Raw genomic sequence first — 19066 nt, forward strand, 5'->3', positions numbered from 1 at the left:
TAACTTTCATATTCTTCCTCACAGGCAACCACTTTCAATTCATGTTAGCTTATTCTTTTGGAATTTATATTTATCTCTCTGAGTAACCTGTTCTTATTATTACCCCTTGATTTTCTAGTTTTAGGAATTATCTATTGAACTTCCTGCTATGCAAATGAGAATTAAACCCTATTATCAATCCCCTACTCTTTTTTCAAGATACATTGTAATTTTGCTTAAATCAATATTCAGTGTTTATATAACATGATTATATAAACTATACAGGTCAACCTTATTATATATTACAATTACTTTTCTTTTCTGCATAACTTTTTAATTTCCCCTGGAGTTAATATTTGCTTATTTCTTACTTGTCATATTCATCCCTCAATTCTCTCCCTGCTGTGTAAATCTCCTCTCACCATATTCACATATATTAGGTATTCATCAGTATTATCTTCTTGAGAAAGCCTCTCACCAGAGCCTCCTGATCTGTTCCACCAGACTGACACCAGGTCTGGTACTTTAGATCTCACTCTACCGTCATCTAGAGGACCATGCTTCCTAGATCACATGACTTCCCTGTTCTTACTTTAAACACTTCCTCTACTATCAACATGGCACATTTATTAAAGCCAAGCATTTCTGAACATAACTTGATTCTGTTCCCACACTTCACTTACAGTCTGACTGGTTAAAAAAAAAATCTGGGTTAGAAAACATTTTTTTTTCATAATGTTGAAATAGTGCTGCATTGTGATGTGGCTTCCAGAGATGCTGCTGAGGTCATTATGACCCCGATCCTGTCCGTGCCCTGTCCCCCTTCTCTGGAAAGCTACACATCTTCTTTTCGTCTCCGGTATTATGAGCTACCATGGTAAATGTGCCTTACTGTTGGTCTATTTTCATTCACTGTGCTGGGTACTTGGGCTCTTTCAATCTGGAAATTCAGAAAATTTTTCTTGAATTATTTTTTCAGTAATTTCTTTTCTTCTGTTTTTCTCAGTTCTCCTTTTCTGGAACTCTTTTAACTCAAATATTGAGGCTTCTCAAATAATCTTCTAATGTCCTCATCTTTTCTGTTATCTATCTCTTGGCCTTTTGGCTCTGTTTTCTGGGAAATTCCTCAACTTTACCCTAAAATCTTTGTAAAGAATTTTTTTCATTTCTTCTATAATGTTTTCAATTTCCAAGAGCCATTGGTGGTAGCGCCATTCTCTAAATGCTTCTTTTTTAAAAGTAACAGCTTTACAGAGATATAATTCATATATCGTAAAATTGACCCATTTAAGGTATTATAATCCAATGATTTTTAGTATATTCAGAGTTGTGAAACCATCTCCACAATCAAATTTTGGTCATTTTCATCACTCCCTCCACCCCCCAAAAAACATCCCATACCCATTAGCAGTCACTGCCCTTTTCCCTACAATCTGCTCAAGTCCTAGGCAACCAATAATCTACTTTCTGTCTCTATACATTTGCCTATTCTGGATAGTTCACATAAATGGAATCATAGAATATGTCTTTCAATTAGCATAATGTTTTAAAGGTACACCCATGTTATGGCATGTATCAGTACTTCATTCATTATTTCTGAATAATATTCCATTGTATAGGTACATGACATTTTATATATCCATTTATAATAGATGGACATTCAGGTTGTTTCCACTTTTTAGTTATGAAGAATACTTCTATGAACATTCATGTACATATTTTTTTTTAACATTACTCTCTTTTCATTCCAGTCCTTACCCAAGGTAAGATTTCCAGAGATAAAGGCAAATTCAAAATACCTTCTATTTTAAGAAAGGATTTCAGAGCATTTTACCAGTAATATCTAGTAATAACCATTTTACTGCTACAGGCTTCATCACTGTGGTATTGTATTATTTGTTTGTAAATCTTTCCCCTACCCAAGGTGTGTCCTTAAGGGCAGGGAAAGTATCTTCATCACTTTTATATTTCTAGTATCTGGCACAGTGCCTGGCACATAACAGACACTCAGTACATGGTATAGAAGGGAGGCTGGATCTATAAGGAGTGTGAAAGCATCTTTGGGAATGCAACAAGGTAGAGAAAAGAATATAAAGCAGTAACCTTTCAAAGAGCTACCAGTGCAGTTATAAATGCTGCAGTTACTAATGCCTCGATAAACAGCTTGGAATAGGGAAGGGCATATTTGAAAATCTACAGATGGTCACCAAACTGCCTTCCAAGGAGATCTAGCCAGATCAGTTGCATGGTCTTTGTTATACTGAATAGAGTATGCAAACTGAAAGACCCCACCAGCCCCCTTTCCACTCCCTCTCAAGGCCTGCCATGCCCAACTCCTCACCCAAACACCTGCTGAGTGAATATCTGAAAAGTAACCATTTGAAGGTATGCCAAATTACTAGCTTACCTAGACCACTAATATCTTGGTTTGGTCCTGCCTTAAGGGTAAAGGACTTATGTTTGTTCACTATTTTAAGGCTAGGTTACCCAAATAATATTGAAGGAAAGCCACAATCATCTTTTCTACTTTACTAACATTTCAAAAGAGTTCAAAGTTGACAGCTTTGTGTATTGTAATAGGGAGGCATGTGGTATATGCTGCTTCCTTCTGCTGCCGATGGAATTCCAACAGAAACCAGAATGTTACTACTGGAAACAGATGAACTTCCTCTCATTGTTCCTGTACTTTTTCACATTAATCGTGAAATAATGGGGAAGTGGTTTCTACTTTAGTCAGGGGGAAGGACATAAGACTGAATTATTTAATTTTTTAAACTCTTTTCTTCTTAAAACATGTAGTTCTTCCAGTCAGCCAAGAGACAGGATACTGTTATTTAATAGAAATTCACTCAGCCGAAGCAGCTTAGGATATAGATGTGGATGTTCAGCTTGAAGCTGTTTCCAACATTGCTGATGGTTTTTAATGTGGCTATATTTAGCCTCTCCTATCTCCCTCACGTGGCTTCAATGGGATTCACTTGGTACTCTGAACACTTTCTTCCATCAATATGAAGAATCCCCGGAAGTACCCATGGTGGATTTTTCTTCTCCGCCAACTTCCCAGCCATGGGCGTGTCTCTCCGCCAGCCCTCGGCTGACGGCGATTGGACCCATGTACATATTTTTATGTGTACATGTTTTCAATGCTCTTGGGTGTGACTAGGAGTGGAATTGCTGGGTCATATGGCAACTTTGTTTAGCCTTTTGTGAAACTGCCCAACTGCTTTTTAAAAGTGGCCACACCATTTTCCATTCCCGTCAGTAATGTGTAAGGGCTCCAATTTCTCTACATCTTTAGCAACACTTGTTATTGTTTGTCTTTTTTGATATAGTTATCCTAGTGGGTGTGAAGTGGTGTCTTCATTGTTTTTGTATGGTGTGAAGAAACTTCACAACTTTACAACTTACTCTGGTAGTTGCAAACAGTGATTTAACAGAATTTAGAATTAATTCATTAATTACGTAACATACCTTTTCATTCTAGTTGATAGTGGAGTAATACCAAGGCATACAGTAGACTATTGCTAAAAGAATATATCAAAGAATGCTAAAGATAAGACTGAAAGAAAATGAGTAATACTCATACTGTTAACACAGTATTAGTTAAATATACTTTCAAAATGCAAAAGTAAATCTATTCTAAGTAATTTCCCAGAAAAACTGAGTAAAATCCCCATTTACCTTTCTAGCTCTTTCAGAAATGGTTGGTGCTCTCTGCAATATTTTTTCTTGAAGAAATTCTTTATTCTGGAGAGGAAAAATAAGTATTTTCTTCTCACAAGAAGTTTTTATTGAACAAAATAACTGACACAGAAATATTCACAATTAAAATGTGATATAGTAACTGTTTTATAAAGAAGTTTGAAAAAAGCTTCTGAAGCTCCTTAGTATATTACTACCATGACTTTATAAATTGAGAAAAATCTTTAGTGTACTGTAAAAACCATTATCTATGAAAAGTTTGCTTTAACATATGTCCTTTGGGATCATGGTCCCACATTTCCCAACTACAGTAACATCCTACTTAACCCACATCTTTGGGAAATGAGATGTTTACTAATTCAGTAGTAAACCCTGAAATGCGAGTTCAGTATATTTCACAGAATTTTCCACAGATTTTATTTATAATGGTAAAGTTTAATATTCATTTTTCCTGTTTTAAGTTTTACCTGACGCTTAATTTATATGAAAAATACATTTATCTTATATACCAAAGATTATATAAATAGTGCCCTCAGCAATTATTTGATCTACCATCATTCTTCCAAAAATAATCATCTTAATGCAACATCTGAACAGTGAACCTAATTTAGGTAATTGAGGAGGATCATATGAACACATGAAATCAAGTTAGAATGTCCTACCTTTGCTTTTTGGAAAAATTTGTGCCTTAACAGTTCTGCTGCTGTTGGTCTAAAACCAGAAAAGAAAGTTTTTATAAATTCAAGTGGAATGTGGGTTTTCATTTTCAAAAATGATTTCTTGAGCATCAAGATAAAAACTCAGTGTACTCCACTGTCCTCAACCTACTAAAAACCAAAAAGGATAAACTCAGTACAAGACATCGAACAAAATTAAAAAACTCAAATAGAAATGTTCTGATAATAATTATTGTAGGCTCTTTCAAAAATTCATTAGTGAAATGTTTCTTTTAAAAGCATGATTTCTTAGTGGCTTTCAATATATTTGCTATTTAATATTATTTCCCAAGAAGTTGGCTTTATCTGCTTTAACGAGGCAAAAAAATATATTTAAACTCACAAATCAAGCCCTGTGCTTCTTGCCACATGGTTGCTTGCAAGCCTTCAACTTAGGTAACTACATATTTTTTAAAAATAATTTCACAATATCCTTTAAAAAAACTGAAGATTCTAAGAGTAACGTATAGTCCCCCAATTTAATCTAAACTCAGGTTTTTTTTAATTAATTTATTTTTACTTATTTTTTTCTTATTTTTGGCTGTGTTGGGTCTTCGTAGCTATGTGCAGGCTTTCTCTAGTTGTGGCGAGCAGGGGCTACTCTTCGTTGCTGTGCGTGGGCTTTTCACTGTGGTGGCTTCTCTTGTTGCGGAGCACGGGCTCTAGAGCGCGTGGGCTTCAGTAAATGCGGTGATGGGCTCAGTAGTTGTAGCTTGTGGGCTCTAGAGCGCGGGCTCAGTAGTTGTGGCGCACGGGCTCAGTTGCTCCGTGGCATGTGGGATCTTCCTGGACCAGGGCTCGAATCTGTGTCCCTTGCATTGGCAGGCGGACTCTTAACCACTGAGCCACCAGGGAAGCCCTAAACTCAGTTTTTAACTCAACTGTGTACAGTCTTACTTCATTGGCATAAAGGCACTGTTGTCCATTTCACAAACTAGTATGACTGAGAATAAATAATAAATACTACACTTAAGAAACTGGACCTGATTAACGCCACATACCTACCATGTAATCTTGAGCAAATCACTTCTCTAAGGTTCAGTATTACCTGGCCAAGTCCTTAAAAGCAGTGGTTCTTAAACACTGCTGTGCATTACAATATCTGGGAGTTAAAAAAAAAAAATCCTTGGGACTAAAGACATGAGGGTCATATTCTAGCTATGTCAGAGCAACAAGGTAGAAGCAGCCTACGTTTTGGATTGCCCTTCTGAAATAGAGTTGTCATACCAAATGTGAACTGTTACACAAGAGAGAAATAAAGTCTTATTTAAAAAAAAAAAAAAATCCTGATGCCCAGGCTGTTCCCCTTAACACTTAAAGCAGAATCTGTGGGGGCAAACCTGGGTATCAGCAGTTTTTAGAACTCCCCAGGTGATACCAATATGTACTCAAGCTTGAGAACCAGGGCCTCAGAGGATTCTTATAGATTAAAAGAGAGAGTCAGTGTGGAAGTGCTATGCAAACTGAAAGTAGACATTACCATTCCTATTTTTTTCATTCAGTCACAATTTCAAAATGTTCAACAGTTTGCACAACACTGTTTTTTATGATTCATTCTTTTCTTCTAGGTTCACTTCCTTTTTTCTAAAGTACACTTTAGAGGAGTTCTTTAAGTGATTAAAACATGACTAGAAAACTCAATTTTTGTCTGAAAAATAACTTAATTTCATGCTTACTGTTGAATGATAGTTTGACTAGATGGAGAATTCTGGGTTAACAGCTTTTTTTTTCTCAGCACTGTTCCAGTATATTCTGGCCTTGACTGTTGTTTTTGGGGAAGTGGCTGTCAATCTGCCTGCTATTCCTCAGTACGTAATCTGTTCTCTCAGGTTGCATTTAAGAGCTTCTCTTTGCCTTTGTGTCCAGTAGTTTCATGACAATGTGTACAAGTGGGAAAAGAGAGATACCACTTGGAATCTGGGGTGATATTTCCTTAGCCTGAAAATAAAGGTATTTCATCAATTCAGAAAATTCTCAGCTGTTATTTCTTCGAATGTTGCTTCTAGTTCACAGCGGTAGTGTTACACTGTGCATTTTGTAATTCTGGATTGTGATCTCTTCAGTGCAAGAATTTCATAGGGGACTTCCCTGGCAGTGCAGTGGTTCAGAATCTGCCTGCCAATGCAGGGGACACAGGTTCAGTCCCTGGTACGGGAAGATCCCACATGCCACGCAGCAACTAAGCCCGTGTGACAAAACTACTGAGCCCGCACGCCACAACTACAAAGCCCGCGTGCTGCAACTACTGAAGCCCGTGTGTCTAGAGCCTGTGCTCCGCAACAAGAGAAGCCACCGCAATGAGAAGCCCATGTATCGCAACAAAGAGTAGCCCCCTCTCGCCGCAGCTAGAGAAAGCCTGCACGCAGCAACAAAGACCCAACACAGCCAAAAATAAATAAAATTTAAAAAACGAAAAAAAGAATCTCATGGACCTGAGTTTTGGAAGTATTCTAACAGTGCAGTTTCCAATTGCTTCTGCCAGAAATAAAACTGGCTTAGTAATAACTGTTTTACTTTCTAATCCTGTGGATTCCTGGATAATATGGGTATAAATTCAGACTGTAAACCTGCAGAATGTCCAGGTCAGAGGGCTGGATTATTCAGGAAAGATTTCTGTTGTGTCTCTGTGATGATGGACAGATTTTTTTTTTGTTTTTTGGTCTCTCCTTTTACTCAGGATGCAGACTTCTGAATGTCCTAGCTTTAAGCAGAGATCTCAGTTCAAAATCCCCATTGGGTAGGCCCAATATCTCATTTCCAGTCCCCACTTGGAAGTTAAAAATCCAAACCAGTAGGTTACTGGAATGAATAGTGTCCTACTGAGGGGAGCCACAGAATTAGTTTATGATAGTTCTTGGATTTATGGCTTCCTTATTAATTCTGGCATCTGAAGACATCCCTTTATTGCAAGTTCATCTCTGTATTTGGTTTTTTAAGTTTGATAGATTTAGCCAGCATTTCTGGGTGTTTGTAACAAGAGAATTCTGTTATTTTAGTCAACTAACTTGGCAGAAGCAAAAGCATTACCTATGTTTTATACCAATTTATTCAGAAAGAGAAAAAAAGTTCTAAAAACAAAGGTTTGAATTTTACTGCCTGTTTTCTTACCCTTTCCAATATTTCCAACAGTAAATTTTGAAGCCCATTATATATACTAAAGACATGATCAAGGATGTCAGTTCAAATCTTTTACTTTTGTTGAGCTTTAGAAAAATCAAAATTAAAGACCTCTTAGTGCTAAGAAACTGAGTGGACTATGTATATACTATGTGAAACAGAAAAATAAGACAGAGTGGGAACAGGGCCCAAGGTTAGAAATCAGGAGTTTTGGTTGACCTCAAAGATAAAAGATTGTATTCAATGATCTTCAACATTCTATGCTTCTGTTTAATTCATGAAGATACACATATTAGATGATCATGTTTCTCTTACTTACATGCCACCCAATTTTTCTAATGTTAACAATAAGCTCTTTGACTTTTTGGTCCACTTAACTAAAATATCTTTCTAGTAAGGAAATAAGTATGACTATTCGACATTAAATATAATATTTGCTATGTATATTGCTCTTGTTATTAAAATTGTAAAGAACATTAAGATACTGCTTTACTTACAACTCTTAAATGCAAATTGAAAATAAGCCCTCCCACTAACTTGGCATTTCAGTAACATAGAAATTTATAATTATAAGAAATTAACCAGGAAATAGCTTAACTATTTAGGGTACACTGTATACTAAAAAGAAGGGAGAAAGTAATTCACTCATTCCAATCTAGTATAATGGTCTGTGCATTTTTTTCCTAATGTTTGTATTTAGTTCCTTTGAATTCGCTGTGCATGTATGTATGTATGGCATGTATGTATGTGATTCTTAGGCTTCTCCAATGGTTTATATATTAGATGAAGAGAAAAGTAAGCTTTATCTCATATTTTACCTTTTTTCTGGATCCTTTTGAAGGCACAATGAAATCATTTTTCTAAATGATTTTCCATACTTTTTCAGCATTTCTTTATCTTGAACACCAGTTTCCAAAGAAGGAGGATCATTCTGCAGTGTCAGCATTAAAACCTGTAAGAATTTTTAATACAATATAGACTTCAGAAGACTCAGTAAAGTAAATTAAATATTGCGGCCAAGTTTTTTCAATATAGACAACCTCCAAACATACGAGCAGATTTCATTTTCTAAAAGTTCACATCTAGACCAGTTGTTTGGAAACTAGAGTTATTTAGGTGTTTTCCACATAAACAGTATCTTATAGATAGTTGGCTTCCCAGGCATGTGCCTACAAGGGCTCAACTGTATCAACATTGTACTGTATGTCCTTTAGTTGGAATCCTTTCTTCATGTCCTCTGTCCCCATTCTTATACCAGCAAACTATCTTAAAAAAATTAAAACCATAGCAAAATTAAGAGTGTGACCTTGCTGACTTTACCTATTCATGGCTCTGTTCCAACCTGACCCCTTGTAACCTGACCTCCTCTTCCCAGAACTCCTCAGAAACTTCAATCATAGAAATCACTGATGATGTCCCAGTTAACAAAACTACAGCCTCTTTTAGTTTGCATTCTTCCTACCTTCCCTGCAGCAACTGTCCATCCGAAATCTCTTCCTTCTTTGACTGACATGGCAACATACTATCTTGATGCATAGAGATGTAAATAATAAAGGTCACATTTATATGGTGGAATTTGGGATGATTTGTGTTTTTCTATACTGTTTGACTTTTTAATAAGAGTATAAGCCATTTTTCTGAGCACAAAGTCAACACCAAAATTAAAAGGCTATAATCAGAATTATTACTTGCTATTCAGATTCAATTTATATTTACTGAAAGGGAACTACTAAGATTGGCAGTATTTCTCGTTTTGAGCAAACAGGTTAACATGTATATGTCTGGCTACAACTGCAGGAGTCACTGCCTACAATGATATTAAGTAAACCTCATCTTCCTCCCCCATCTCTTTTTAAAAATAAGCCATTTCTTGGACCTAAAAATAGCCTCCCACCTTACAGTTATTAAAAAACCATCCTTTTCAAAACCTTGTGAATATTCACTTACACCTAGGCATCTTGACCTTTAAGAAAAAACCGTGGCCTTAAAATATCACTAACCTTTCACGCATCAAATATATAGGTCAATATACATATGTTTTGAATATGCAGATATAGAGAGGGTTTTCATACTATCTGCTTACTGGTTTTGTCCCTCTCTACATTGTTAAAGGGGACAAAATAACATTTTAAAGGTTCTAAAATGCACCAAGAACATAGATATATGAATAATATCACTATGACAAAAATTCACAACGGTGGTCACCAATTTAAACAGTCATAGGGCATTTTGTAAAGAGATCAAGCAGAACTATAAACAACAGCTACAGTTACAAACAAATAGAATTCATGTGCATATTATAATTAAGGGGTCACACAGATAAAAATGGCTGCCAACAGTACTGGCAGGACCATCTTGAAACACAAAAAACTCATTTATTACTAACGTTGGGGCATTAGGATTAAAAACTACGTTTCAGGTAACTACTCCTTCAGGATATAAAAGGCCTTTTAATAAAAGCTGCTTAATGTCCTACTTCAAAGCAAACTTTTATTCAATAACAGTGAGAATGATATATATTTATGGCACATGAACACTTTGCATGGATCTTATTTAACATATAAACAGCACTTAAAACACTTAAAAGCACTTAAAAACAGTGCCTGGCACAGATAAGTGCTGAATCAATGTTAGTGATAATTACTATTAACATGTAACCCTTCCAACAACCTTATAAAGTAGAAATGATCATCATCCCCACTGAGGCTGTTCTACACAAGTGACTGTGGGGAACACACCCTAAAATAAGACACAACAGATCCTAATATCAAACTAGTTACACAGTCAGGAGATGGTGAGTCATCATATAAAAAGCTCAACTACAATGTAAAGTCACCCAATGCTAAATACCAAATATCTAATAGAGATTTTAACTGCTACAGGAGTTAGAAGGAATGCAGGGCAGAATTCTATGGATAAGAATGTCAAACGAATCAGGCTCCCGGACTTCAGACTATACTACAAAGCTACAGTAATCAAGACAGTATGGTACTGGCACAAAACCAGAAATACAGATCAATGGAACAGGATAGAAAGCCCAGAGATAAACCCATACACATGTGGTCACCTTATTTTTGACAAAGGAGGCAAGAATATACAATGGAGAAAAGGCAGCCTCTTCAATAAGTGGTGCTGGGAAAACTGGACAGCTACATTAAAAGAATGAAATTAGAACACTCCCTAACAGCATACACAAAAATAAACTCAAAATGGATTAAAGACCTAAATATAAGGCAAGACACTATAAAACTCTAAGAGGAAAACATAGACATAAATCACAGCAAGATCCTTTTTGACCCATCTCCTAGAGAAATGAAAATAAAAACAAAAATAAACAAATGGGACCTAATGAAACTTAAAAGCTTTTGCACAGCAAAGGAAACCGTAAACAAGACGAAAAGACAACCCTCAGAATGGGAGAAAATATTTGCAAATGAAGCAACTGACAAAGGATTAATCTCCAAAATTTACAAGTAGCTCATGCAGCTCAATATCAAAAAAACAAACAACCCAATCCAAAAATGGGCAGAAGACCTAAACAGACATTTCTCCAAAGAAGATACAGATTGCCAACAAACACATGAAAGGATGCTCAACATCACTAATCATTAGAGAAATGCAAATCAAAACCACAATGATGTATCACCTCACACCAGTCAGAATGGCCATCATCAAAAACTGTACAAACAATAAATGCTGGAGAGGGTGTGGAGAAAAGGGAACCCTCTTGTACTGCTGGTGGGAATGTAAATTGATACAGCCACTATGGAGAACAGTATGGAGGTTCATTAAAAAACTAAAAATAGAACTACCATATGACCCAGCAATCCCACTACTGGGCATATACTCTGAGCAAAACATAATTCAAAAAGAGTCATGTACCGCAATGTTCATTGCAGCTCTATTTACAATAGCCAGGACATGGAAGCAACCTAAGTGTCCATTGACAGATGAATGGATAAAGAAAATGTGGCACATTGGAATATTACTCGGTCATAAAAAGAAACGAAATTGAGTTATTTGTAGTGAGGTGGATGGACCCAGAGTCTGTCACAGAGTGAAGTAAGTCAGGAAGAGAAAAACAAATACTGTATGCTAACACATATATATGGAATCTTAAAAAAAAAAAAAAGGTTCTGAAGAACCCAAGGGCAGGACAGGAATAAAGATGCAGACGTAGAGAATGGACTTGAGGACATGGGGTGGGGGGAAGGGTAAGCTGGGATGAAGTGAGAGAGTGGCATGGACATACATACACTACCAAATGTAAAAGAGCTAGCTAGGGTTTCCCTGGTGGCGCAGTGGTCGAGAGTCCGCCTGCCGATGCAGGGGACACGGGTTCATGCCCCAGTCTGGGAGGATCCCACATGCCGCGGAGCGGCTGGGCCCGTGAGCCACGGCCACTGAGCCTGCGAGAGGCCCACATACCGCAAAAAAAAAAAAAAAAAAAAAAAAAGCTAGCTAGTGGGAAGCAGCCACATAGCACAGGGAGATCAGCTCGGTGCTTTGTGACCACCTAAAGGGGTGGTATAGGGAGGGTGGGAGGGAGATGCAAGAGGGAGGAGATATGGGGATATATGTATATGCATAGCTGATTCACTTTGTTATAAAGCAGAAACAAACATACCATTGTAAAGCAATTATACTCCAATGAAGATGTTAAATAAATAAAGTGAAGGAGAACAACAACAAAAAAAGAATGCCAAATGAAGTAAGGCTCTGAAAGAGAATTGAGGCATGAGCTGGGGTAGTATTTTGAGTGTGAGCTTCACCTTCATTGGCGGATACTTATGATAAGGAGCTGCCCCTGTGGCCAGTTCAATTGCTGTGATCCCAAAACTCCAGATGTCAGCTTTAAAATCATAACCCCGGACCTGTACAGAACAGAGAGATGTACAAGATTATTTTTACCACCCTAAAAGCACTTTTAAAAGAGAGCTTCTAATATGTATCAAGAACCATAAATTTTAAGACAATAACATATAATCTAAAGTTGGCAAAAGCCAAATATACTTGGTAAGAGGAAAAAAGAAAAGGAAAGAAAGAAAACTGAATGAATGTTCACCAACAATGGGGAAATAGTTAAGTATGGTATATTCACTTAAAAAAATATTATACACTCAACTAAAAGCAAAATTAATGAATTCTATATGAAAATACGGAAAACCACTTTATGACGTTATATGATAAAGCACTTATGAAGAAAAACGATTACAAAAGTTTTCATAAGTTCTGATCCTATTACAAACAGATATATAGCCTATTAAAGAAAAAAGCTAGAAAGAACTAGAACAAAAAAAAGTGTTAGGCAGTCTTAGACATAGTTTTCCCAATTTCCTATGTTATGGTATTGTTTTTTTCTTTTTTTAAATTAATTTTTATTGGCCTATAGTTGCTTCACAATGCCGTGCTAGTTTCTACTGTACAGCAAAGTGAATCAGCCACACGTATACATATATCCCCTTTTTTTTGGATTTCCTTCCCACTTAGGTCACCAGAGAGCACTGAGTAGAGTTCCTTGTGCTACACAGTAGGTTCTTATTAGTTATCTATTTTATACACAGTATCAATAGTGTATATATATCAATCCCAATCTTCCAGTTCATCCCACCCCCCCTTCCCCCTTGGCGTCCACATGCCTGTTCTCCACATCTGTGTCTCTATCTCTGCTTTGCAAATAAGATCATCTACACCATTTTTCTAGATTCCACATATATGCGTTAATGTTTTTCTTTTTCTGACTCACCCCACTCTGTATGACAGTCTCCAGGTCCATCCACATCTCTACAAATGACCCAATTTTGTTCCTTTTTATGGCTGCGTAACACTCCATTACATATATGTCCCACACCCTCCCCATTAATTCCTCTGTGTTATGGTATTGTTTTATCACCTTAATTTTTAGAATGAAAAAAGTTACCAAGGGTGAGAATATTTTTAAAGTTGTTGGTGTGAATATGTTGCCAAATTTCTCTCCTTTATACTGTCACCAGCATATTATATAATTAAATATTTTAATTTTCTATCCTAAGCAATATAGGAGGAGAAACAGGTTTGGGGAGTGTGTGGTTTGAGACCTAAAATTAAAGCTCCATATTACGTGCTGCTTCAACATTGGGTAAACAGGAGGACCTCTACTGACATAAGCGAAAGTTCCCTTCCCCGGTCTCCTCCCAAGGAGAAGGCCCCCTAGGCCCAACAACCCTGCATATCAAATGCATCAGGTACAGTTCCTGTTTATTCCTGAGTAGCAGGTTTCCCTGCCAGCCCTCAGAATTGTTCAAACAAGCCAATCACACCTTCACAAGGAAACCAAAGGGCATATCACTCTCTTGATACTACAAAGCCTGTCTCCTACAGCAACTGTTTGTTCTTTTCCTTCCTAAGTGCAACCCCGTGGGGCATGCAGTGTCCTCTGCCTCCAGATATGTGTACATACAAATAATAAACTGCTGTCAATCTCATTAGGCCCAGTGTCAGGTGCTGTGCGTTCAGCCATCCCCATAACCCTAGCATGGGAAGCCTTCCCTCACCAACAGGGTCAATATAGGCCTGTACTGTATTGTATTTTATTGTAACAGAATAAAAAGTGGATTCAGTTCTACATACTGAGTTTGACATAAGACATTTATGTAAAACATCTATAGGGAATTGGAAATATCTATCCGGAGGCTTAAAAAACAAGACTCGACTGGATATAATTTAGAAATAATTAACAGGTGGGAAGTGGAGATGAAAATAGTATGTGTCGTCAGAGAACAGAAGAGTCAGAAACAAGGTGCTGGGGAGCAGTGTCATTTAGCAGTAGAAGGAAAGCCAGAAGAGAAGCCAGAGAAATGGCCCGACAAGTAGATGAAGAATGAGGAAGCTAAGGATGTGAGTAAAGGGGGAAAAGGTCAACAGTTTCAAATGCCACAAAGAGAGCGAAACAAGGAGCAAAAAAATGAGCACTGGATTGGAGAAACAGCAGTTTCCATTAGGTGATGGGATGAGCGACATCAGACTACAGTTTGTTTGACAACCGGGAAAGAGGGACTTGGAGAAAACTAGTCCTTCAAGAGCCATAGCAATGAAACTACATGTAAAAAAAGTCAGGTCATTTAATTTGTACTAAGGATATTAGCATTAAATCAATCTTGATTATATTATTCCTTAGGTTGCCTTTTGTATAAATCTTGAGATTCATATGTCCTTTGTTAAGATTCTAGAGTTTTTCTGTTTTTTTTTTTTAAGCACGGACCAGTCTTAAGGAACAGAGACGTACTTCCCAAAGCTAACCTAGTAGAACAAACAAAAGCAAACACTACTCAATTTTTTCAATTTTGTAACAAAACCCCAAATCGTTTTAAAAAGACAAAAGACACAGTACCTGTTCCATAACTTCAGGTGCCATCCAGCAAGGGGTTCCAACAAAGGTTTTTCTAACTTTATTTCGGGTAATGTCACCACCAGTTGCTAAAAAAGCACTAACTCCAAAGTCTAAAATAGAATACAACAGCAAGGCATTAAAAGTACAGTAACTAACATAAGTAGATAGGAAAGTAATATAGTTATGGCCCTATATACACAGCATGACCTTTTCTCTTCTTTCTGCTAAACTTCTTGACTAAATTAAGACATAGCTTAACAGATTCCTCACTCCATTCCTCTCCACCTCCACAATCATCATCTTAGATTTTCCTCCTTGCTCCGATCCATTCTTTTCATCTTCCCAAACTGAAATACTATATCCATTAAACACTAACTCCAGTTGCCTCTTCTCCCCAGCCCCTGGCAACCACCATTCTACTTTCTGTCTCTATGATTTTGACTGCTCTTAAGTATTTCATGTAAGTGGAATCATACAGTATATCTTTTTATAACTGACTTATTTCACTTAGCGCAAGATCTTCAAGGTTCATCCATGTTGTAGCATATGTCAGAATTTCCTTCCTTTAGAGGTTGAATAATATTGCATTGTATGTATATACTACATTTTGTGTATTCATTCATCCACTGATGGACACTTAAGTTGCTTCCAAGTTTTAGCCATTGTAAATAATGCTGCTATGAAAATAGGTACACATATACCTGTTTCAGTCCCTGCTTTCAGTTCTTTGGCATATAATTCCATTCAGAAGTGGAACTGCTGGATCATACGGTATTTTTATTTTTAATTGATTTAAGGAATTGCCATACTCTTTCCCACAACAGCTGTACCGTTTTACGTTCCTACCAATAGTGAACAAGGATTCAGATTTCTCCACATCCTTGTTATTTTCTATTTTTTGATAACAGCCATCCTAATGGGTTAGTATCTCCTTTTAGTTTTGACTTGCATTCTTTCCTGATGATTAGTGATACTGAGCATCTTTTCATGTGCTTTCTGGACATTGGAGTATCTTCTTTGGAGAAATGTCTATTAAATTTTAAAATTGATTTTTTGTTGTTGTTAAGTTTTAGGAGTTCTCTATATATTCTGGATATTATAAATCTCTTACCAGATACATGACTTGCAAATCTTTTCTCCCATTTTGTGGGTTGCCTTCTTACCCTGTGGAGAGTGTCTTTTAAGGCACAAAATTTTTAAATTTTCATGAAATCCGACTTGTCTATTTTTATTCTTTTGTTGCCTGTGCCTTTGGTGTCATATCTAAGAAATCACTGCTAAATTCAACGTCATGAAACTTTTGCCCTATGTTTTCTTCTAAGTGTTTTATTGTTTTAGGTCATATATTTAGGTCCATTTTGAGTTAATTTTTGAATATAGTGTTAGCTAAGGGTCCAACTTCATTCTTTTGCATTGGGATATTCAGTTTTCCCAGCACCATTTGTTGAAAAGACTGTCCTTTCCCCATTGAATAGCCTTGACACCCTTGTCAAAAATCATTTGACCATATGTATGAGGGTTTATTTCTGAGCTTTCTATTCTATTCCACTGGTCTCTATACCTATCTTTATGTCAATAACATATTGTTTATATTACTGTTGTTTTGTAGTAAGCTTTGAAAACAGGAAGTATGAGTCCTCCTGCTTTGTTCATTTTTTTTCAAGACTGTTTTGGCTATTTGAGGTTCCCTGAGATTCCATATGAATTTTAGGATTTTTTTTTTTCTATTGCTGCAAAAAAAAAATGTCATTGGGGCTTTGATAGGGATTGCACTGAATCTATAAATTACTTTGGGGAGTACTGACTTTTTAACAATAGTAAGTTTTCCAATCCATGAACAGGGGGGATGTGGTTCCATTCATTTACATCCTCTTTAATTTCTTTCAGCAATGTTTTATAGTTTTCATTGTACAAGTATTCTACCTCCTTGATTAAGTTAACTGCTAAGTATTTTATTCTTTTTGATGCTACTTGTAAATGGAATTGTTTTGTAATTTCTTTTTCAAATTGTTCACTGTTAGTGTAGAAAATGCAACTGATTTTTGTTAAAGATTACCATTTTATTTTTATTTATTTTTAAATATTTATTTATTTATTTTGGCTGCACCAGGTCTTAGTTGCAGCATGTGGGATATTCACTGCGGCATACAGGATCTTTAATTGTGGCATGATGGCTTCTAAGTTGCAGTATGCAGACTCAGCTGCGGCATGTGGACTTCTTAGTTGCAGCATGAGAACTCTTAGTTGCAGCATGCGTGCAGGATCCAGTTCCCTGACCAGGGATTGAACCCAGGCCCCTGGCATTAGGAACTGCGTGCAGTCTCACCCACTGGACCACCAGGGAAGTCTGTGACTGATTTATGTCTGTTGACTTTGCATCCTACTTTACAAAATTCATTTATTAGTTCAAATAGTTTTTTCTTAAATATGTATTTATTTATTTTATCTTTTGGCTGCGTTGGGTCTTAGTTGCGGCACGTGGGATCTTTCGTTGCGGCACGTGGGATCTTTGTTGTGGTGTGCGGGCTTCTCTCTAGTTGTGGCGTGTGGGCTCAGTAGTTGTGGCACGTGGGCTCTCTAGTTGTGGCGTGCAGGCTCCAGAGCACGTGGGCTCTGTAGTTGTGGTGTGGGCTTAGTGGCCCCATGGCATGTGGGATTTTAGTTCCCCGACTAGGGATCGAGTCTGTGTGCCCTGCACTGGAAAGAGGATTCTTAACCACTAGACCACCAGGGAAGTCTCTCAAGTAGTTTTTTATGTAATGTTTAGGGTTTTCTACATATAAGATCATACAATCTGCAAACAGACGTAAGTTTACCTCTTTCTTTCTAGTTTGAATGTCTTTTTTTTTTTCTTGCCTAATTGTTCAATCTAGAACTTCCATTACTGTGTTGAATAGAAGTGGCAAAAGCAGACATCCTTCCTGTGTTCCTGAACTCAGAGGAAAACCTTTCATCACTGAGTATGATGTTCATTGTAGGTTATTCATATATGGCTTTTAGTATGTTGAGGAAGTTTCCTTCTGTTCCTACTTTGTTGCATGTTTCTATCATGAAAGGGTGTTAAATTTTCTCAAATGCTTGTTCTGCACAGAGATGATCAGGTGGGTTTTCTTTTTCTTTCTGTTAACGTCATGTATAACAATGATTTTCATATGTTGAATCATCCTTGCATTCCAAAGAAATCCTACTTGGCATGGTATATGATCCATTTAATATGCTACTGAATTTGATTTGCTAGTTATTTTGCTGAAAATATCTACATCAAGTTCATAATGGATACCAGTCTGTAGTATTCTTTTCTTGTTAGTGTCTTTGTCTGACTTTTGGTCTTGTTGAGGCATGTGAGCTCAGTAGTTGTGGCATGCTGGCTCAGTTGCCCTGCGGCATGTGGGATCTTAGTCCCCTGACGAGGGATCAGACCCGCATTCCCTGAATTGTAAGGTGGATTCTTTAGCACTGAACCACCAGGGAAGCCCCTAGTTCTCCTTTAAATGTTTGATAGAATTCACCAGTGAAACCATCGAGTCCAGGGCTTTTCTCTGTCAGAAAATTTTTGATTACTGATTCAATCTCTGTGCTAGTTATAGGTCATTTCAGATTTTCTACTTCTTCACGATTTCATCTTGTTAGGTTTTGTGTTTCAAGGAATTTGTCCATCTAGGTTATCCAATTTGTTGGAGTACAACTGTTCATAATACCATCTTATAATCCTTTTTATTTGGGTGGAATTGGTAGTTATGTCCCCATTTTTGTTTCTGATTCTTTTATTTTTAAAATGTATTTATTTATTTATTTTATTTTTGGCTGCATTGGGTTTCAGCTGCAGCACGTGGGGTCTTCGTTGGAATCTTCATTGCGGCACGTGGGATCCTCTGCCAGGGCACGCGGGCTCCTCACTGTGGCGCGAGGGCTCAGTAGTTGTAGCATGCAGCCTCTCTAGTTGTGACCCGCATGCTCAGTAGATGCAGCGCGTGGGTCCAATTGCCCCATGGCATGTGGGATCCCAGTTTCCTGGCCAGGGATCGAACCCACGTCCCCTGCACTGGAAGGCAGATTCTTAACCATTGGACCACTAGGGAAGTCCCTGTTTCTGATTTTAGTCTTTGAGTCTTCTTTCTTTTTTTCTTAGTCTACTTAAAGGTTTGTCAATTTTGGTGATCTTCTGGCTTCATTGATTCCCTCT

General features: G+C 37.2%; 1 protein-coding gene across 1 annotated transcript in view; it reads right to left on the reverse strand.

Moving 5' to 3' along the window:
* OXSR1 (oxidative stress responsive kinase 1) overlaps positions 1-19066 on the reverse strand; it is a 100498-nt gene that overhangs the window by 19120 nt on the left and 62312 nt on the right. The window contains exons 6-10 of the mRNA XM_030830170.3: positions 14884-14993; positions 12287-12388; positions 8333-8466; positions 4344-4392; positions 3661-3726 (exon numbers count right to left, since the gene is read on the reverse strand). Of these exons, the coding sequence (XP_030686030.2) occupies positions 3661-3726; positions 4344-4392; positions 8333-8466; positions 12287-12388; positions 14884-14993 (461 nt within the window). The remainder of the gene's footprint in view (positions 1-3660; positions 3727-4343; positions 4393-8332; positions 8467-12286; positions 12389-14883; positions 14994-19066) is intronic.

This window comes from Globicephala melas, chromosome 11 (assembly GCF_963455315.2).
Source record: "Globicephala melas chromosome 11, mGloMel1.2, whole genome shotgun sequence".
In the NCBI taxonomy this organism is placed as follows: domain Eukaryota; kingdom Metazoa; phylum Chordata; class Mammalia; order Artiodactyla; family Delphinidae; genus Globicephala; species Globicephala melas.